The sequence below is a fragment of the Tinamus guttatus genome, unplaced genomic scaffold (assembly GCF_059628265.1).
Source record: "Tinamus guttatus ecotype Peru unplaced genomic scaffold, ASM5962826v1 Tinamus_guttatus_pri_ptg000242l, whole genome shotgun sequence".
Taxonomy (NCBI): Eukaryota; Metazoa; Chordata; class Aves; order Tinamiformes; family Tinamidae; genus Tinamus; species Tinamus guttatus.
This window is the reverse complement of record NW_028288776.1, coordinates 7,472,013-7,493,002: the sequence shown is the minus strand read 5'-3', so window position 1 is coordinate 7,493,002 and position 20,990 is coordinate 7,472,013. Positions and strand designations below refer to the sequence as shown.

The window sequence follows — 20,990 nt, the reverse complement described above, 5'->3', positions numbered from 1 at the left end:
GAGCCAGGGCAGCGAGGTGCCCATGTGACACACCGGGATCCAAAGTCCAAGGTCTGAATCACTCCCACAGCCACCAGCCAGTTTTGTGAGGAGGTGAAAGAAAACAGAGGTGACACAAAGCATCAGTCCTGGCAGCGTGTGGGGAAAGCAGCTGGGGAGACGCGGGGAAGACGGCGGTCAGGGATCACAACACTCGCACTGCCGAGTCCTGTCCCTCCAAGGCTGCGGGGAAGCTCCTCACAGCACTTCGACTGCTGCAGAAACATCTGTTTTCCTGACGGGAAGGCCGGCCTGCCAAGACATTCTTGCTTGTATGATACTCGCTGCTGAAAGCCCCTGGATTTCCCCTGCACAGGATGGAAATATGTGGCCAGGAAAGGGAGAGTAAGAAGAGAGGAGAAAGAAAAAACAGAGAGGAAGAGAAACCCATTGTGGACAGGTCCGGGCAGCCAACGCAAGGCAATATTTAGAGGATGTTCCTCACACTCATGAGGGAGGCTGCAAGGAGCCCTTTCCGATGGACTCCTGTGGTCACAGCCTCTCCAAACACAGACAGGGCCGAGCGGCTGCCCCAGCATGGGCCATTTCGGAGCTTGCAGGACGCAGGGCAGAGCTGCAGCCTGCGGCTCAGCACCGGCTCCAGGGAATGGGTCTGGCTGAAAAACGTTCATTGGGGGCCAGGCAGGAAGGAAAACTCAATGCAGGTGCCGATTATGGGCATCCCGCAGAGCCCGCCGGGGCTCCCACCAGTCCCCGCAAACTTGTTCTCAGGCTCATCCCGTGCCTTGCTCGGGACACATGAAAGAAAACCGCACGGTCCCCCGGGATCATTTCTAAGCACAGCAGCGATTCCCGAGCATCTGGTGTCCTTCCAGCCACCCGCCCGCTGATGACCCGCGGCTCTCCCGAGATCCTCATCTCCGGTCCCACAATTAGCGCAGCAACAAAACCAGCAGAGGAAGGAGCTTGGGAAAACTCAGCCAGAGTTTTGGCACAGGACACCTCTCACTAGGGAGGACACAAAGAAAACGGGCAAACATTTGTAGAGACCCTGACAATAACCCCCCTCCCACAGGCCCATCACGCCGATTTAAAAAAATAAAGCAATGAGAAAGTTGTAAACTGCCCAAATTGGGGCAGGAGCCAGCTTTGAACTACAGAAACTTCCTTTCTAGGCAAGCTATTTCTAAAACTGCCTACAACTGACTTTTCTGCATGTTTTACTAAAGCATTTGGCCTTGGCACAGAGCAGACACTGGACTAGGAAGTCTGGTAGTTCCCAATGTCTTCCCTGGCTTCCGAGCAACTGGGTTTCTCCCTTGGCCACATCCAACTGCTGCCGTTATGGATGCAACGGGCAGAGCAGAGCCCTGGGGTCAAACGCTGCTCCGAGATTAGTGGGCTGGATGCCAGTGAAAACACATTCCCTATTTTTTTATTCTCTGGGAAGAGCTGGTGGCTGCTTCGCTGCTGTTTCATGCCACTGTTGCAGCCCTAGACATTCCCTGCAAGAAGGCGAGGTCACACAGAAGGACACCAAGAGCCTCTCGGACAGGTCGGATGCTTTTTATTCCCATCCCGTGCAGGACAGGAGTGGTGCAAGGGACTTGGAGGCTCTGCTGAACTTGTACGTGCCCAGGGCTCCCGTGCAGGTCAGCGCCTCGGCCACCAGCAGCTGCAGGGGAGCAGGACGATTAGCACATGGCAGGGGAGCATTCAAAAGGGGAAATACCCCCGAGGCACCAATGCTTGTGTTTGCGGGGAGCTGTGGCCCTTCCCTCCTAGGACGGGATATTCCTGACGCTTGATGCACCTCTCACACCAGCAGCAGGCGCTGAGGGAGCAGGAACAGGTCCCCTCTCCTCTGCCCGAGCCAGGGCTCAGGGAACCAGCAGGCACCTTCCACCTTTGAGGCGTCTGCTCTGGGCGCAATGCTGGGGGGAACGGCCAGGAAGTTCTAAAGCTTTGCAAAAAAACAGGAGAGCTGGATGGACACGCTCATGGGCTGAGCACTGCAGCCTCAGTTTCTGCAGGACCTCGAGTAAAATGCAAAGCCCAGCACCAAACCCCAGGCCACAGAAGCCTAACGAGTCACACAGCAGAATGAGCCCGGAGCACCCCTGCCCCGGGGTGCGCAGCGACCAAATTAGCACATTGGGATCTGCATTTTCACAAGCAAAATCCTCCTGCCCTGTCCTCTCCCTCCCTGCTGTGTCCCCAGCGTGTTCAAAATCGGAGCCCTCCTTTGCACTGCTGAAGACCGAGCTGTGAACACCGGGGACGCAGGCAAAGCTGGGCCTAGCTGGGCCCAGCCTCCCTGCAGCCCGGCAGGATTCACTCCCCCACCCCGAATTCGCTTCAGTCCATTCCCGCAAGGAGGAATCTGGCCCAAGGGATAAAATATCCTCCTTAGATTAGGAAGCAAGGGTGGGAATTTGCTCTCTTCCCGCTCTTCCTCCCCAACCCCCAGGCAAGTTCCTCCTTTTAGCTGGTGCTTGCTGGAGCAGCCGGGTGGGATGAGGGACAGGGACACTTGCCACCTTCCTGGTGTCACTGCTCAGGGCTCCTATCCCCACCTGCAGCCGGGCTGTGGGAAACAGCTTGGGAATAAGCAGAGCTCCTTCTGCTCTGCACAGACTTTCTCCCCAGGGCAGAGGGCAGCGGGAGGGAGGGTGGAAGGTTGGGACCAGCCCTGGGGACACCGGCAGAGCCCCGAGCACGGACTGCTCAGGCCAGGCCAGTTCAGCACACGGAGACCTCCACGGCAGGAGGGGTTGCTGGCTATTTTTAGCCTGTTTTCCTATGGAAACAACGCTTATTCGACCCTGCCTCGAGCATGCGTGTGCGTGGGAGTGTCCCTTCCCCAGGAGCATTTTAACCCATTCCCAGCGTCAGCGGCCTGTCCAGGAGGAGCAGGATATTTGCTCCCATCACTCTGCATGGGAAAAATTAAAAGGGCCCCCCAGGGAGCCGGCCGGATGAGCCTGCAAAGCTCCCGCGCTGGGGGACGTGCTGTCCCTCATGTCCCTAACAGCTCCCCCGGGATCGCAGGGGACTCAGCCCGGCTGCTGGGTGACAGGAGACACCACGCTTAGCACCTGGCGTGCCCAAAACGCTGCGTTTTCACCCCAAAACGGCTTGGGGAAAACGTCACCCGCACTGACCCGCCCCACCTGCCCCCGGGTCACGCTGTCCCCAACGCGGCCACGGGGGTAGCGGGTCACCCCCGGACGGGCAGAAGGGCAGGTATTTACCCGGGGGGAGGCAGTTATCCACCCGGGGGGGGGGCAGTCATCCACGCGCGGGCCCCGGCCCCCGCGGCACTCACCAGCTCGAGGCGGAGGGCGCCGAGGCGCTCGGCGAGCGGCGGGCGGGCGCCACGAGCCGCCGCGGGGCGGCGGCGGGCGGCGGCGGGCGGCGCGGGGGCGGCCTCGGCGCGCAGCCCCCGCAGCAGCGCGGCGGGCGGGCGCCGGCCCAGCTTGCCCGCCAGCTCGCGCCAGCTCGGCGGGCAGCGCCTCCGCGGCGCCCTCCATGCGGGCCCGGCCGGGGCGGCGCGCGGCGCCACCCGCCACCCGCGACCGCGGCCGGCTCCCCGGCCCCGCGGCGGCGCCGGCACCGCGGCCCCGCCCCCGCCCCGCCCCCGCCGCGCCGTAAGTCACCGACCGCCCGCGCACTCCGCCGTATTCCCCCGACGCGCGGGCACGCCGAAAGACCAGTCCCCGCGGCGGCGGCCGCCCTCCCGCCCCGGTGTCCCCCGCCCGTCCCCGCCTCGGGGCTCGTTTATGGATCCCGCGGGCCCCTCGGCGCCGTGTCCCCGCTCTCGGGGCTGGGCACCGCTGGGGGGCGGTGCGGAGCGGCCGGGGGCGGGGCTCCGCGGAGGGGCGGGGCTCCGGCGGAAGGGGCGGGGCTGTCCCTGGCCCCGCCCCGCGGCGTCGCTGCGGCGCCGGAAGCTGCGCTGAGGAGCTGCGGGCGGGGGTGGCTGGGGCAGCCGAACCGAACCCGGCTCTGAGCCCAGCTCCGGTCCCGAGCCTGGCCTTGGCCCCGGCCCCGCTCACCTCAGCCCGGCCCCTCTCTCCTCCCGTCTCGGCCTCCCCGCGCGCACCGTGAGTAGCGCGGCCCGCGCTCAAACCGGGCCGTGGCGCCTCTTCCCCACCAGCCCAGGACGCCTGGGCCCACCGGTCTCCCCCACCCTTGGACCCTGCAGCCGCTGGCACCGGGGCCGCTGCAGCCGCTGGCAGCGCAGCTCCCGCAGCCCCCGTGGCGGTGAGAGCGGCGCAGGCGCCTCGGTCCCGCCTGCCGCCTCAGGGCCCTCCCTGGGGTCGCTGCCGCCTCCCCATGGGATGCGCTCCCATTCCTGGCGAACGGGCCCGGGAAACAGGCGCCGCGCGGCACGTGCGCTAGCGGCTGGGCCGGGGAGGAGGGCACCTCCCGGCCCTTGGGCACTAGGACCTTCGTGCAGGTTGTCCGGCAGAGCCGGGCAGCCCTGCGGTGTGGCTGGGGGGTGCTGCTGGGCTCGTGTTACCTTTTGGGAAGAAGCGGGAATCGCGGCTCACCCTGCGCCTGTCCCGCCCAAGCAGGGAGCCCCGATGGACGCGCGAGCCGAGCGGAGCCCATCCTGACCCCCGCCCTGACGGCTGCCCTGACCATGGAGGAGTGGAAAGGCAGCCCCGCCGCCAAGCCCCACAAGAAGCGGAGCTGGTACCTGGCCTGGAAGTACAAGCTGATGAACCAGCGCGCGCTGCGGAAGCTCTGCCAGGTGAGGCTGCCGTGGATTAGGGAGATCGTCGGTGGGGTTTACGAGCTTACGGAGCAGCTGCAGGGGTGGAAGCGGGTCTCTCAGCAGCCTGGGGTGGTGTAAGGTGCTGGGGAAGCGTAACTCATCCTCAGAAAAGCTGCCCGAGCGGCTTTGTGCTCGTGCCTTGAGGGGGTTGCTGTGTCTAACGGTTCCTCCTTCGTTCCTCCTTGCTTCAGATCGGCCTGCTGGGTGTCTGCAGCAGGAGATGCCCTTATTCAAGCTTTCCGGGGAGATTCTCAGCTAGGAAAGATACTGATTCCTCCCTTCGCAGACCCGTACCGTTGCCGAGTACAGCGGTGCTCTGTGTGTAGTAGTGAAGCAGCCCTGGCACGGGCTTAGTGTAAGGCCCAGCAGGTGGAGGGAGCAGTAGGGCTGGGTGAGTAATGGGATCTTGTGCCTGGAGGCAGCTGGCGTCTGGGAGAGCCGTGTTGCTTAAGCTAAAAAATGTCTAATCCCAGACAGTGCCGGTGTCCCAGTGAGTGTCTGGGGAAACAAAGACCAGAGGATTTGGGCCCTTGGCCCTGAGCTGCAGAAAGGGGTGTTTCTGAGATGAGCAGGGCTTGGTGAAACCGGGCAATCAATTTGCTGTGGGGAGGCAGAGGGGAGGGTTTTGTGTTTGCCTGGGAGGAGAAAGCCTTAGGAAGGAGACTGCTCCATGCTGCGTTCCCTGGAACTCCGTGAGCTGATGAATGGAGCGAATCTTTCAGGACAGGCACGGCTTGCTGTGCTCCTCTCACTCCTGGCCCTTTATATCCTATTTAAGACCCTGGGACATTGACCACTGGAGTCAAGTGATTTCCTATAAATCTTGTCCTCAAGCATGTCTAAACAAAAGCTCCACTTTGAAGACAGGGAAAGAGGCAGCGGGTGTTTGTCAGCTGCTGATGCTTGAAACACAGGTGCAAGTGGGGCTTAAAAATATTTAAATTAGAGCTACAGCTGTGAAAGCCAAGTCCAGAATAGCTAGGCCCCTGTGGGCGGCTCTGGCTGAGCTCCCTCCATTAGCTTTGGCTGCGGGTCCTGCTCGGGGCTGTCCCATGTCCTGTGACAGCTCTGCAGGGTGCCCTGGCTGGAGCTTGGGCTGCTTCTCCATGTCTCCAGCAGCAGCCAGGCAGTGTGGCCTGGGTAAGCTGGCCCTGCACATGACCTGCTTTCAGCCAGAAGGCTGAGATTCTCCTCTTGGTTAATTAAAAGCTTTTGCTGCCCAGATTCACAGAGGTGCTCGTATTCTTTAACTGATGGCAAACTGACAAGCCAAAATGGCAGTGACGCATATTATCAGGCTGTCTGTCTGTCCATCTATTATCTGGTTACTCTTTTTCCCCATTTATCTTCCTAGGTGGTATTGAACATGTTTGATTGCTCAGGAGAGGTAGCAGGAACATGTAGCTTTGAGGCAGTAAATTGCCATGCGGTGGGGTTCATTTAGTGCCTCTTACCAAGGGCAAGTTTATATTTGTTCTCAACCCAGTAGACCTTGGAGAATCTGCTTGAGAGAAAGTGCCATTGCAGGAATCCTAAAGGTGAAAAAGGTTCAGATGCTGAGGAAACAAGTTGTTTTGGACCTGGGGGCTTGTAGGGCAACTTGTTTTGAGTTAGTTTTTGCACACATGATACGAGAGGAGTTTCAGAACTACCCAAGCTCTGTCTCCCCTTGAGGCCTGACCTATCCTTGGAGGAGACCATGCTATAAGCAGCCTTGCTTGAACCCATCCCAAACTCTTGCCTCCTGCTCCTCGGTTCCTGTGACACCTCCACATAGACACCTCTCCTGGAATGCTATGGGGAGCTTAGCAGGACCCTGAGTTTGCAGGGAAGGTCGGGGAAGACATCTGGTCCGTGTGGATGAGGGGCCACAGCGTTTGGCTCCCAGGATGAATCCAGCAGCAGCAGCATGTAGCAATCAGATTTGGGCCATATGTTGGCTCTGCTATGAACTGAAAGGTGCCTCTTGGCCTGGAGGCAGGTGGGGGAGCCCTGCAGCTGTGCTGGCTTTGTGGTTAGCAGGTGTCTGGTCCTTTCTGTCTTAAATTTGGTGACAGGACCTTCCTGTGCCAATGGCCAGGGCAGCTGTGGGTTAGCTGAGGCAGGGCTGTCGCTGCCTCACCGCTGTCTCGGTGCACAGAGCTCTGCAGCTCCACGTGCTGCTGTTACCTTCCATCACGCAGGAGAGCCAGGCAGGCTCCCTGCCCACGAGCAGTGAGAGATCATGTCAGCTGGGGCCTTATCTTTAAACCTGAGGCATTCTGCACCACAGGGCAACGCTGCAGCCCTCAGACCGTCCCCTGGGGCTCTGTCCCGTGTGTGTCTGCAGGCTGGTCACTGTGCACTTCTGGGTGTTCATGGTCCCAGTCTGCCTGTACAGCCCTGCGTCTCAGAACTGACCCTTTTGGTGCGGCATACTTCCTACTTTACTCTGTCTAAATATCAGGAAAATGACTAAAATTGGAGCAGAGAGGAAAAGATGCATTTAAAGAAATACACGATAGTTGGGTATTGGAGCAACACTGCCTTGGGAAGTGGTGGTACTCAGTTTAGAGACTCTTACGGTCTGCTGTATAAACCACGGCCCTCTCCACTGCTCTGCGTGGGTTGCCCTGTGGTTTGCTGCAGGCAGGAAGGCAGTGCGCTGGTCTCTGCAGCCCATAACACAGTGCAGTTTCCTGAAGCTGGGCCTCAGCTTCTTGCCTGTGCTTTGCTTCAGTCCCTACAGCATCTCTGCCTCGCTCTCCAGTTCTGGATGTGTCTGTCTGCCATGTGAATGACTGTGGTGGCCGTGTCCTGTGGTTACAGGGGTGAGACGGATGTAGTGGTGTTGCAGGAGGCACAGAACACTTTGTATTACCAAACCCTTGACACACAGACGTCCTCAGCCTTGATGGATACTTTAGCAGAAATCTGCTCACAGATCTGGAAGCAGGGACCTGCTGGAAGTGGGCTTGTTCTTTTGTTCAGTGCTTTCTGGCAGTGGGCTTGTTCTTTTGTTCAGTGCTTTCTGGCAGATGAAAACATTTATCCTAAAGCTTGGTCATGCCTATTCCTCTCTCTGCGTTTCCCAGAAGATAATACAAAAAATGACAATGCCAAATCCCTTGCAAGATCTACCTGAAGTGCTCTGCATGCTCTACCAGGTAGCTGTCAGGGTGGTTCCTTATAAGCTGTTAACACAGTGTTCTGCAGACAGGTGCTGTCCTGTTCCTGCTTGTGACTGTGATTGTGAATATCAAGCTGATCTTGGACACCAGGAGAGCTGCTTATGAGGAGGAAGAGGAGTCCACACAGGAATATGGTGAGAGGCATGACCCTGCTGTGAAAGCAAGGAAAGGGGGGAGAGGGGAGTAACCTGTCTCCACCTACAGCAGGAAAGACATCTCTCTGCATGTGGGTTTAACAAAAAATTCACAAACTGTTACCATTCCTCATCTTCTTAAGGCTTCAGCTGAGTAGTGGGACAGAGGGCGATGGTTTTCTCTGACTGCAGAAGGCTTCACGGGGATGGCTGGGGTCAGACCTGTTGCAATTTAGCCTTTTTCCCTTGAGCTTTCCGTGTAGATTCTGGCCCATGGCTTGTTCAGCTGGGGTGCCTAGTGTGTATGACCTCCTCGGAGGTATGGCTGCATCTAGGGCCGAGCAGAGAAAACGCCAGCAGCTCTGGGGCTGGGTGAGACTGGGCTTTCCTCCCTTGCAGATGATGAGATGCTGGACATGGATGTCCCTAAGCAGCCTGCCAACACCAGGAAGGTCTTGGATGTCGAGGTCTACTCCAGCCGATCAAAGGTCTATGTGGCTGTGGATGGGACAACGGTGAGTGGCTGTTGCTGGCTCTGTCTTTGAGCAGAGGATGGTTAGGGCTGGATGGGTGGAGCCTGCTATGATATGAAGAATTATTCTATGAAATGCTTCTAGGAGCACATTTCTGTGATTGGCAACAGGCATCCTCCTGCTCCTGCTTACAGGGCCACAGAACTGTTGTCCCACATCGTCCCCTACTCAGACACAATTGATGCCATGAGCTAAACCAAAATGTCACGAGATACTTGTCTCTTGTTTGGGGATCCTGTTGTGCTGAACAGACAGGGTTGTTGGGTAGGAAATAAGGGTTTTGGTTTGCAGTTCTCATGACTTTTCTACTTGCAGGTCTTGGAAGATGATGCTCGGGAGCAGGGAAGAGGGATCCATGTCATCGTCTTAAATCAAGCTACGGTAAAGTTTGTCTCCGTGTGACTTTCTCACTATGTCATGTTTGTCCTTCTGTTGACCTGTATGCATGAAGCAAAGAATGGCCAGAAGTCCCTTAATGCTCGTTTGCCTCTAGCTGCCAGAGCAGGATGTGGTGACCCAAAACGTTCTCGTGGTGTTTCTCTGAGTTTGCCTAGCTCAGAGGAAAGCTTTTACTGGTTTCTCAATTCATCTTTGGGCTCAGTCCTCAAGTAGAAGAAATGTGAACCCTAACAGGAGTGTGTTGGGCAAGTAGGCAGAAGAAGGGTCATGAGTTTGGGTAATGCTGTCCAAAAAAGCACTTTGTGCTCTGTGTAAAGGTGCAGGGGCTGAATTTGCCTGGGTGCTTGCTCCCTAACAGAAAAGTAGCTCGTCGTGTTATCTAAGGATAAGGACAGAGACCTCCAGGGCAAATTTCCATACCCCTACATGTCCTGGCCATATAGAACTTAAGGTACATCTCATATTTAAATACCAACAGGGTCATGTGATGGCCAAGAGGGTCTTTGACACCTATTCTCCCCATGAGGATGAAGCCATGGTACTCTTCCTCAACATGGTTGCCCGGGGCCGCATCTTGATTTTTACCATTAAGGTAAGTGATCTTTGTGTCAAAAGAAACTTTCATCTCCTGTCATTGCCTGAATTTCACCATGCATTCCCAGGCCTAAATGTCTCATCCTCAGCTTGACTCAGAGAGCAGAAGCTGAAAGAAGCTCTCTGGCTTTATCTATTCCCTCATTTCTCTCCTCCCCTTTTTTACTGTGAATATGCTGTGAGTTGGCAGGAGCAAGGCATGAAGCAAAAAGAGTATGCAAGTCAGAGCTTGCAGCCAAAACCAAAAAGCTACATGGAAAAATGAAGATAAGAAAGTAAGAGTTTGTGGTGGGATCATTGCAGGAGATTCTCTGTGCCAGTCCTAGACTGTTGCAGTTCCAGGCTGTTCTGTGGGGCTGTGCTGGCTCTTGGCTGCTGTGCAAGGTGCAGGTCTAGGTTATGCCTTTTAAGGGTTACAGGTTCAGCCCTGCGAAGCCTTTCTGGGTGCACAGCTCTGTTCTAGAACAATTTGATCACAGTGAAGCCGCAAGCAGATTTAGTGGTGCAGAGGGTAAAGGTGGACTCTATCCCTTTGGAATCACTGGAAGACTTTCTTTTCTACATGAGGTGAGGAGCTAGATTTTGGGCACAGTGGAAGGAAAAGACCTCATAGTTGTGTTTCGTTCCAGGATGAAGGCTCCTTCCACCTCAAGGACACAGCTAAGAATCTTCTGAAAAGCCTGGGGAGCCAAGTTGCACCATTCCTAAGCTGGAGAGACATGTGGACATTTGTGGGGAAGAAGGGAGGTGAGTGAGTCTAGCACAGACCTGGAAGGAGTTCATGGTACCTTTTGAAGGGGGATGACAGGTTAAGGTAAACCTGCTCCATCCCCAGCACACTGTATATGAGTGGGGAGCAGGTCAGAGAGAGGAACCAACCCTATTCCTGGGAATGAGGGATGGGAGATTCCCTCAGCAGCTCCCCAGTGGCTAAAAAGGAAGAGGGTCCCAAGCCATTACTCTGAACTACAGTCTCTGGCCTTGATACAAGGGAATACAAGGGAATACAATCACTCTTTCCTTGATACAAGGGAAATAGGCCCCCTCTGGATAGTCCTGACCCTGTGCTCCTGCTCCAGGGGAGGTGTACGGGGAGAAGCACGCCAAGTCGCCTGCCCTCTCCACATGGGGTGACCCTGTGCTGCTGAAGACAGAAGTCCGCCTGACGTCCTTGGAAGGTAGGAGTAGGGTCTGCGTCATGGTGTGAAGGATCGCCGGAGGTTGTCTGCCCGATGCTCCTGGTGTATTTAAATCTAAGCCTTGGGTTTGTTAACAACATTGCAAGATAAATTTAATGCTATTTGGAGCAGGTTGGTGATTTTTTTAATGGGGCGAGCTTCCCTTCTTCCTGCTTCCATGGCAATTGCAGGGATGGTGTGAGGTGAGGATGAGGGAGTGGGGACACACTTTGGCCGTTCTTCATCTCTCCAGTGTGGATCTGCTCCAGTCCTCTCTGAACCAGGCCTATTGCCACTCACAGAGGTCATGCAGTCGGGATGGTTTCCAAGCAGATTCTCTGTCTGCATCCTGATGTGGTGCTTATTTGTGGCAACAAGACTTGTTTGGTGATGGCTGAGCCCGGGAAGAGCCATCTGTGGGGCCTGAAGCGCACAGGACAAGACTATGGGGATGAGCAGCCTGCTTTTCTCTCTGGTACCTCTAGATGCTGAGTGCCATTGGCCCAACACAGAGCTGAACCGCCGCCGCAAGACATTTTGCAGCAAAGTCGAAGGTTACGGCAGCGTCTGCAGCTGTAAAGACCCCACTCCCATCGAGTTCAACCCCGAGCCGGTGAGGGCAGGGGCAGTGCAGCCAAAGGGCTCCAGGAGGGAGGGCTGGCCTGAACCCATGTTTGCAGCTCAGATGCAGAGCCCTGTCCTTATGCAACTGCTGAGGGGCGGTAACTGCCTTTGGGCAACCTCTTAGGCCCTGGCAAAGGTAAGGCAAATACACCTGGGTCAAGTAATACTAGGGAAGCTGGGTTCCCTTTTCCTCCAGCCAGTTTACCATGGCTCTAGGAACCTTGATGGAAGCAGCTGAGCCTGTACCTTTGCAGACAGAGCATCTGACATCTGTGCTACCCCTTAGATCCTGCTTTATGTCAGGTGTCCTCCTTCAGTCCTAGTCACACACTTTCTTTCTTTTTTTTTTTTTTTTTTTTTTCCTTTCCCCAGCTCAAAAACAATAAAGTCTTCGATGTGCCTGTAGCTGTTATTGCAGGGAACCGGCCCAACTACCTGTACAGGTGAGTGCTTCTAGGGGACATCACTTCTCCAGCTCATGTCAAGGGACCTGGCAAGGCCCAGGCCTTCCCCCGTGCCCTGATGGCAGGATCCAGCATCGTCATGGGGTCACATAAGCGATGCTGGCAGGCCTGCTGCAGAGGCCTTGGCCATGGGAAAGGGGTCACTAGACTCTAATCCCTCACAGCCTTTCCCACCGCAAGAGATTTGGGCTGTGGCTTGTCCCTGTAGTCTTTCTTTGAAGATGGATTGTCTAATACCATTTGCCGCATGGCCCAAGCCTGCTGGGGCAGTGCTGTGCTTAGAGCCCTGTGTCTCTTTCCTAGGATGCTGCGCTCCTTGCTGTCGGCTCAGGGAGTCAATCCCGAGATGATCACAGTCTTCATTGACGGGTACTATGAGGTGAGAGCCCTGCTGGGGGTTCCTACAGCTGAGCCTCAGGGCCACAGGCAGGAGGATGTGGTATTGCCCAGGCCTTGGTGGGTGGCAGGCTCTGAGCCCCAGAAGGGTCTGTTCTCAGAAGACTTGTGAAAGCTGTGGTCAGGTAGGGGAGGTGAGGGGGCAAGGACCTTCCTTTCAGCTCAGCTAGACCCTGGAGGATCCCGCTTGCAAGCACTGGCTCCCCAGCAGCAGGATGTGTCCTGGGACAGGCGTATGGGATAGCCAGGGCTCTCGGCGGGGTCTAGCCTGTGTGTCTGCAACAGGCCATGCAGCATCGTACGGGATGGATTCAGACCTTTCTGACCACGGCTGGTTTGGGGGGCCTTTGTGCAGGCTGTTCCTGCAGCACATCAGGACAGATAAAGATAGCAGCATCCATTGCCATGGCAACTGGAGCTCATCCCTTGGCTGTGAGGGGGTGGCTTGGATGCTCATGCTGGATACCAAGGAAAGGGGGAAGAGGAGCAATGGGAACTCCTTCTCCCATCTGTGGCTGGGTGATGGAAGGGATGGTGTTTAAAAAGAGGATATAGAAGGCCAGGGTGGGTCCTGCTTGGAGCGGAGGTGTGTCAGCCCAGTTCTGGATTGCTTCTGACCCCCGTGATAATTGCTTGTTCAGAGAGGTCCCCTTCTTGGCAACAGCAGGAGAAAGTGAAGCTGATTATGGTCTCGGTGTTAAACAGCTATTAGGTAGGTGTTCCTGGAAAAACACACTTTTCTGCCCTGTCTATGAGGGACTGGGGATTCAGGCCCCTCAGAGGTTCTTGCTGGGATACAACTTCTGGTCTGCAAGTTATTAGGTGTATTGCAAGGGCTAGCAGTGCTTTGGGACTGAGGGGGCAAGAGGGTTTGGGTGTTCCTGGCTACCGTTTTGCTGCCACTGGCAGAGGGGTGGAGAAGGTACCTAGACCCATCATTTCCTGAGCTTTCTCCATTCCGGTTGTTGCAGGAGCCGATGGATGTCGTGGAGCTGTTTGGTCTTGCTGGAATCCAGCACACTCCCATCAGCATTAAAAATGCCAGAGTTTCTCAGGTGAGAGACCCCTTCCTGGTGTTGTTGTTGCCCCCAGCATCACAATGAGATGGGACAGGACTGATCATATTCAAGAGAGGCAGGTTTAGCCCCACGTCCTTGCCAGGCTGCCCCTCCCTGTGGTTCAGGGATTAATACTAATGCAGGAAATGATGTGTCTGTTCTTGTAGCACTACAAAGCCAGTCTGACTGCAACCTTCAACCTGTTTCCGGTGAGTGAACCACTGCCTGACCCTGTCCATCCACTTGCTCACGAGAGCAAGGCAGCACAGAGCTCCCTGGCAGTGACACCATCTCATGGGAGCTGGCACTGCACAGGGACCAGCACAGGCAGGGGACACTGCTTGGTGTCTCTGCTCTATCCTGGTCCTCTCCATCCATTTTTGTGACATCTCTCTGCGCTCTACAGGAGGCCAAGTTTGCTGTGGTTCTGGAGGAAGACCTTGACATCTCTGTTGACTTCTTCAGGTAAAGCTGTGGGGCCCTGAGCTCCCGTCATGGGTTGGAGCATTTCCTAGGAACAAGGTGTCCACTCAGGAGAGCTCTGATTGCTGCCTGCAGAGAGGCAGTCCTTGTCTGTCCTAGGCCTCAGCGATGGGAATCTTCAGGATCAGGTAGCCTGTGGCTCCCCTGGTTTGTTGGAGGCAGGAGATGATTTGATTGTCCCTTCTCTTATGGAGATGTAGTGTATTTTGTGAGGTGCTTCTTGCCCAGTCCTGCACAGTGAGAGCCAGCTCAGCCCTAGAATCAGGTTAAACTACCCTACAGTGGCAGTGCCCTTGACGAGCTTGCTTTGGTTTGTCCATGAGGGTTTCCTGACCAGGGGCTGCGCTGCTCTTCCCATAGCTTCCTGAGCCAGTCGATCTACCTACTGGAAGAGGATGAGAGCCTGTACTGCATCTCGGCCTGGAATGACCAGGTGGGTCAGGCAGGACAGCACAGCAGGGACAGCTCCAGCTTGTGCTGTATCTGAGCTGGGCTGGGGCTGGGGTTCTGCCAGCACTCATCGGGGTAGGTCCATCTCCCCAGCCCTGCACTGGACCCTTGCAAATGACTGCCCTGTCCTTGCCCTGGGCTTCCCAGTGGCTCTCCCCTGTTCCCCAGGCTGGGGGTCTTCATGGAGCAAAAGGCTTCCTGTTTTCCTTGGGGATCTCTGAGTGCTCCCTGGAATGTTGCAGGGCTACGAGCACACAGCCGAGGACCCCTCACTCCTGTACCGTGTGGAAACCATGCCAGGCCTGGGCTGGGTACTCCGCAAAAACCTGTACAAGGAAGAGCTGGAGCCAAAGTGGCCAACCCCGGAGAAGGTGAGTGTCCTGGATGGGCCCTGTCTTCTTACCCTTCTGTATATCAGCAACAGTAAGTCCAGATCCCCATGGGCTCAGCTCTGGAGGGGGCCTGGCTCTTTCTGAGCTTCCCTTGGATTGGATGCCCAAGCAGGGTGGATTTGGGGCAGACTCTAAGTTGAGGACCATGCACTCAGCTGTAGAGCTGCCCAGGCAGGCTGGGACTGTGTGGACCCCAGCCAGTGCAGGCAGAAGGGAAGGTCCCTGCTCCATCACAGCTCCTCTACCAATGACATCCCCAGACCTGAGTGTGAATGACAGTTTCCCCTCCCCAGCTCTGGGACTGGGACATGTGGATGCGGATGCCTGAGCAGCGGAAGGGCCGGGAATGCATCATCCCTGACATCTCACGCTCCTACCACTTTGGCATCGTGGGGCTCAACATGAACGGCTACTTTCACGTGAGTGACCTGCCCCAGCTCCTAGTTCTGCCACGTCCTCTCTGGGTGCTGGGCTGTGACCCCCAGCTCATTGCACGGACAGTGGGGATGCTCAAGGTGACTTCACAGCACTGCTGCTCTCCAGACCAAATCCCCTTTCCATTTTCTGCTTTCTTTTCCTCCTAGGAAGCCTATTTCAAAAAGCACAAGTTCAACACAGTCCCCAATGTCCAGCTTAAAAATGTGGAGAGGTAAGTGCTAGTTATGAGTTGATTGGGATGAGACAGTTGTATCTGGCTCTGCCCCTTTGCGCCAGGGATATCTCCCTTCCTTCTGCTATAACAACCTTCACTTTCATCCCCACCACACTGAGTCCTCCTTGCAGTGGTTTCTGTGGGATGGGTTCATCTAACCCATGCTGCAGGAAGCCCAAAAGCAACCTGCACACAAAACACCCCTCATTCTTGTTTGTGGGTCCCCAGCAGCAATTTGGGACAGATGTCAGTTCCCTTGCAGAAACACAGCATCCGATCCTTCAGGCTGGCTATGAAGCTGAGAGCTCTCAGGGTGTATGCAGCCAGCCTAGTGAGTTTTCTTTCTTTCCTCAAAGATGTGTGTGGTTTGGTGGCGAGAGCTTGGAGGTGTGCCTGCAGACTTGCCCAAAGGGGACCTTTTTGGCCCTTTTTCTGCCATGTCCTCCCGAGAAGTGTTGCACATGGCAGTCTGCTCTTTTGACCTGCCTTTCAGTGTTACACTGCACTGTGTTACTTGAGACTGCTTCGGGAAGGTCCCTTGCCAGACTCTGACTCTTCATGATCATTGTGCTCTGTCTTCCCTGACAGCTTGAAGAAGGATGCCTACGAAGTCGAAATTCATCGGCTCCTTGGGTAAGTGCATGAGGCTTGCCAGAAAACCGGGAGACCCCAGGGTGTGCTGGGTGAACTACCTGGGACAGAAGAAAGGATGGAGGTGGCCCCAGCCACTGATTGCCTGTCTGGAGTGCCCTGTGGTGGGTATGGGAGGAAGCTGGGGTCCCCTCTCACTCCCATTTCTGTTCCTACAGTGAGGCTGAGGTTTTGGACCACAGCAAGAACCCCTGTGAGGACTCCTTTGTGCCTGACACTGAGGGCAAGGTCTACGTCATGTTCATCAGGATGGAGCAGGAAGCTGATTTTACCACATGGACTCAGCTTGCCAAGGTGGGGGCCTGGCTCAGCCTGTCCACACCCCTGCACTGGCCTTGGCATTGCTGGGAATTGTCTGGCTTCGGCTTTTGGTCCTGGTCCAAAACAATTCCTGTTGCCCTCAGATGCCGGTTAAGCTCTTGGTTTTTACAGCAGGCTCTGGAGCATCCAAGGCTGTGAACATTGATTCCTCTTTCTCCCTTTCTATCCTAGTGCCTCCACATCTGGGACCTGGATGTCCGTGGAAATCACAAGGGGCTATGGAGGCTTTTCCGCAAGAAGAACCACTTCCTCGTGGTGGGCGTCCCTGCCTCTCCCTACTCGTGAGTAGCAGGGGCACAGCAACCTGGATTGTCCCCTCATCCCTGTGGCACCATCCCTGCCCATGGCACTGCATCACCCAGCGTTCCTCATGCAGAGCATCCCTCTCACTGTGTGGTGGGAGCGGGTTGGGATACCTGCCTAGGCATGGAGGAGGCTTCCAGTGGGAAGGAGATCCTGCATGGGGGTGGGAGGCCAGCACTGGTGTGAGTGAGGGCTCTGAGGTGGGTCCACCATCCCTGCCCATTCCCAGCTGGCTTTTCCTCCTTGCCCACAGGTCCAAGAAGCCCCCCTCAGTGACCCCGATCTACATGGAGCCCCCTGCCAAGGAGGAGGGGGCAGTGGCAGCGCCAGCGGTCCCTGCAGCGGAGCAGACATGAGACCAACAGCTGGGCAGGAAGGGGGGCTGGAGAGGCAGAGACCAGGTGGGCAGCTGCCCTCGGCAGCTGGTGGCCAGACACGAGCTCCAGGTTCAGGCTGCAAAATGAGATCTTGGGTCCCCCTCTTCCTGGCGTGGGATCCTTCCCTGCAGATCCGCTACACCCACGGCATGGGAACATTTTTAACACAGACTCTTTACTAACGCTGCTCTCCCCACCTCGGCTCCCTGGGCAAGGCTGGAGGCAGAGGATGCTCAGTCTGGGCTGGAGGGGAGGCCTTCAGAAATGCCCGTGGCTCTTCTGCCCCCACTGCCAGGCCCCGAGCAGAGCAGCAGGCTCTGGTAGGAAGCGCTGCAGCTGACTAGCCAGGTTTTATTTATTAACTCTTGCCTGGCTGGCTTTATGCCCAGCGCAGTGGCGAAGAGGGGAATCTCCCAGCATCTCTCCTCTCTCCTGCACCATGGATGCACCCTGAAGACTGCCCTGGATTCGATGTCTCCCTGCATCCCAGCTCGTTACCTGGGCCACAGGCAGCAGTGCAGCTCAGCCTGTAGGCAGAAGGGAATGCTGCAGAAGAGCTGGCCTTGCCGCGGACGCATAGGGGACACCCCATCCCCACCATGAGGGCCGCCGAGGGGATGCCCTTTCCCCTCGGTTCCGGGAGGCAGAGATGACTGGATGGAGCAGGACCAAGCTGTGCTCGGACCGTCCCCGCCACTTCCCGCGCTGGGACCAGCCTTGGGCTAAGGGGTGAAAGTGCCTTGTGGAGCAGGACGAGCAGTGAAGGACACCCCCCCCCTGCAGCCCCCTGCGCAGAGGCAGGGCTGGCCGGGGCCCTCGAGCAGCCTGTGCTGGCGGCGAGTGACACTGCAGCCTGGCACCGTGCGTGCTGTGCTACTGCCCCGTCCCCCTGTGTGCCAGCTGCCCCAAGCCCTTGCTCAGGGCAAGGGTTCTTCTCCCGAATCTCCCCTTTGCACGGTACGTCTCTGCCAGGGAAGCTGCAGGTCGAGCCGGGATGGGCAGCCTGGCTGGATACGGGCCCTGTGCAGAGGGAGCAGGGGCTGCCCTGCCTTGGGAAGGAGCCCAGCGCCCCATCCCAACCACCTGGTACAAATTGCCCCGATCCCGGACGCTCCTCATCCCTGCATTCGCTACCTTCCCTCTCTGACCCATGCAACAGAGTCAAGTTCTCTGCCCAGGTCGCTCGTGCTCAGCTTGCTGCCCGGCACGGGCTTTGCTGCCCAGCGCTGTCCCTGTGGCCACAGGGAGCAAATGTGAGGGGTGACCCCCCAGCTGCAGCACCCTTTGGGTCAGGTGCTCTTGCCCTCTCTTTTCTCACTGTGAGCTGAGCATCAGGGCACCTGGGAGCACCCACGGCAGCTCCCCCTGGGATCTACACTACACTAACTTATTTATTTATTACTTGAGGGGAAGGGGGGATAGCAGAAACGTAGCAGGGAGACCTGCAAGGGCACCGTCCTATAGGCCTTCTCCTTGAAGCCCCCAGCTCCATCCTTCATTCCCTCTCTTCCTCCCTCCCTTGCCCAGCAGCAGGAAATGAGTGTGAATGCAGCAGATCTGCTCCTCTGGTCCCAATAACCCCCACGTGAGCACAGCCCAGCTCCAGCATGAGAACAGGGCTCTGAGCCCTGGGGTCCCTCGTACGCTGCCTCGTCGGCCGTGGGGACAGCGCAGCTGGGTGGGCAGTGCCTGCACGGCCACATGGATGTGACAGGTCCCCGCTGCACCCTCTTCATCCTGGCACCGTCAAGACCTTTTGGTCGCAGCCCTGGGGCTCGAGGTCATCGCTGCCTTGCTGCAACCCCCCTGGCCTCGGCTCTTCGCTGGGGCTCTGGTGCTGGTGGGTGCCTGGGTTGTTCTGCAGTCTCAGCTGGCCCTTGGGCATTTAAAAAAGGTCATTTAAATGCTGGGAGACAGGGACTCGGCTTCCCTTCCCCGCTCCCCGACAGCGGGGCTGGCTGCTTGCGCCTCAAGTCCTGCTTGAGAAGAACCTCCATGGCCACGGTGGTTTTTCTTGGTGGCTCAGTTCTCAAGGTCAAATTTCCTCTCTTCTTTAAGTTAACTCCCTCCTTTCTCGTCCCCACAGGAGGGGTCAGGCCCGCCACAAGCTCCTTGGGGCTGGGGGACACAGTCCTGCAGCCAGGCACATGGCCAGACTTGAGTCCCCCTCTTCCCCTGTCCCCTAGTGCTGCTCCCTGTCCTGCAGGGCCCTTTGCTTTCAGTGACAGCAGGATCCGACTTGTGGGCTTTGACGTCCTCATTCCTTCCCTCTCTGCGCACCAAGACAGGCCTGCTCGGTGCTGTTCTCCGTCCGTCTGTCCCTGCTCCTCGCGAGACTCCCGTGTGGTGGTTAGGAAGCCGAGAGGATGGGGAGCTGCCAGGCCGTGGTATGGCTGGGAGCAAGGGCAACCCCAGGGCTTGCCGCTTTCTCAATTGAATTATTTTTTCAAGAATAAATATTGCAAAGCTGTTGAGCCTTGCATGTCTTGTCTGCGGCTCTGTGCTCCAAAACCCCCTGGGGGGTGGCACCTTGGTCCCTCTGCCTCAGCAGGGGCTCAGGAAGGCAGGCAGAGAGCATCGCTTTGGGTGCAGGGATGGTTGTTGAGAGGTATCCAGAAACCTGGGTCTCACAGTGTTGGCCAAGCGGCAGGAGGGGACTCAGAAAAGTAGCAGGGAGAATTGGGCTCAGCAGCAAAGCTGGAGCAGCCTAGGAGGAGGCGGTGGCTCTGTGTCAAAGGGTGGCTTTCCTCGACTCAGAGCTGTGCACAGTGTTCTGGGCAGAGCCTTCTCAGCCAAAACATCTTGTAAATCCCCGTGGGGTGTCCTGGCTGCGCAGGCAGTCAGTGAAGGGAGCTCTCCTTCGGTGTTCCCTTCCTTTGGGCTGTACAGGGAGGGGAGCAGCTATCAGCACAGTTTGCCTGGTCCTCAGGCGCCCGTGGTTGCGTTCAGCTATTCTCTCATTCCTGCCGTTTCACCCCAACCTCCACCCCAGCGCCCCGGAGCCCGGCGGGGCCAGCCCCGCTGCCGGGGGTAGCCCTGCGCCCTGCAGCAGCTCGGCCGGGCCCTCGTGGCCCTCGCAGCGCGGGTGCCGGCAGAGGTCCCCCGCGGCGCGTGCTGCTCGCCGGCTGGCGCGGGCGCCGCTTCCTCCGGAGGAGGTTTCGACGCTGCTTATCTTTCCTGTGCTAAACCGGTGGAAGCTCTGAGCTGCCCGCGCGGGCTCTCGCTCGGCGTCACGGGGCCGCGGTGCTACCTGCAGCCAGCCGCAGAGCGGGCCCGGAGGAAGCAGCCCCGCCGCACGGAGCGGGGAGCCAGGACCCGCGGCTGCACCGCGCGTGAGCGTCGCTCAGCCCCTGCCTTGGCCCTCCCGCAGCACCAGGCAAAGCTGCTGTGGGGGTGGCTCAGTGCCCCTGTACGGGGGCATGTCCAGGACACCCCAATCCATGGGTCTGGGATGTGTTTCTGGGGGACTTCAGGGGTAAAGCGGTCCTGGAACCGCGGGGTTCTCCCCCATCTCGCACCCAAGGTCTAAGCAGCACCGCAGGGTGGAAGGTGCCGTGGCCGGAGCTGGAGGTGACCACGATGCGTGACCTAACTGGGCAGATTAACTCTCTTTGGAGGTGCTGTTCAGCACTGGTTTGTCCTCATGCTGGGCACAGCCCTGCCTGGAGCCGGGTACAGCTTGACCTGCCCCTTGCCACAAGGAAGGGAAATGGCAGCTGGAGGGGATGGGGCCGGGGCCCTGAACCAGCCACAGTCAGAGCTGAGACCAGGCAGCTCCTGTCGTGCTCTGCTGGCTCAAGGACTCGGCTGCTCCCTGCACTGTCAAGCCCATGTCTGGAGAGCAGAAGCAGCGGGTGCAGGAGGGTTCCAGGTGCAGGAGCCCTGCGGGGCGGCAGCGTTTGCACGTGTGACACCAGCAGCGGGTCCCCAGGTTCCCAGCAGCCCCCCCGCGCCGCGGCCTCGCTCGCTTTGTGTAATGTTACAAAGCAAAACCTGCCCAGGCTGCTCCGCGTCCCCGGAGAAGACTGATA

At 57.6% G+C, this 20,990-nt stretch overlaps 1 protein-coding gene across 1 annotated transcript; it reads left to right on the top strand.

Moving 5' to 3' along the window:
- Window positions 1-4,590: 4,590 nt before the first annotated feature.
- POMGNT1 (protein O-linked mannose N-acetylglucosaminyltransferase 1 (beta 1,2-)) lies at window positions 4,591-17,068 on the top strand. The gene is made up of 21 exons (XM_088526163.1): window positions 4,591-4,756; window positions 7,976-8,084; window positions 8,484-8,599; window positions 8,933-8,998; window positions 9,495-9,608; window positions 10,240-10,357; window positions 10,690-10,788; window positions 11,274-11,401; window positions 11,785-11,855; window positions 12,180-12,255; window positions 13,244-13,327; window positions 13,498-13,539; window positions 13,737-13,795; window positions 14,174-14,246; window positions 14,506-14,634; window positions 14,949-15,074; window positions 15,240-15,304; window positions 15,896-15,940; window positions 16,117-16,252; window positions 16,451-16,560; window positions 16,836-17,068. The coding sequence occupies exons 1-21, from the start codon at window positions 4,646-4,648 to the stop codon at window positions 16,936-16,938; spliced, it is 1,980 nt and encodes a 659-aa protein (XP_088382289.1). The 5' UTR covers window positions 4,591-4,645; the 3' UTR covers window positions 16,939-17,068.
- The last annotated feature ends 3,922 nt before the right edge of the window (window positions 17,069-20,990 follow it).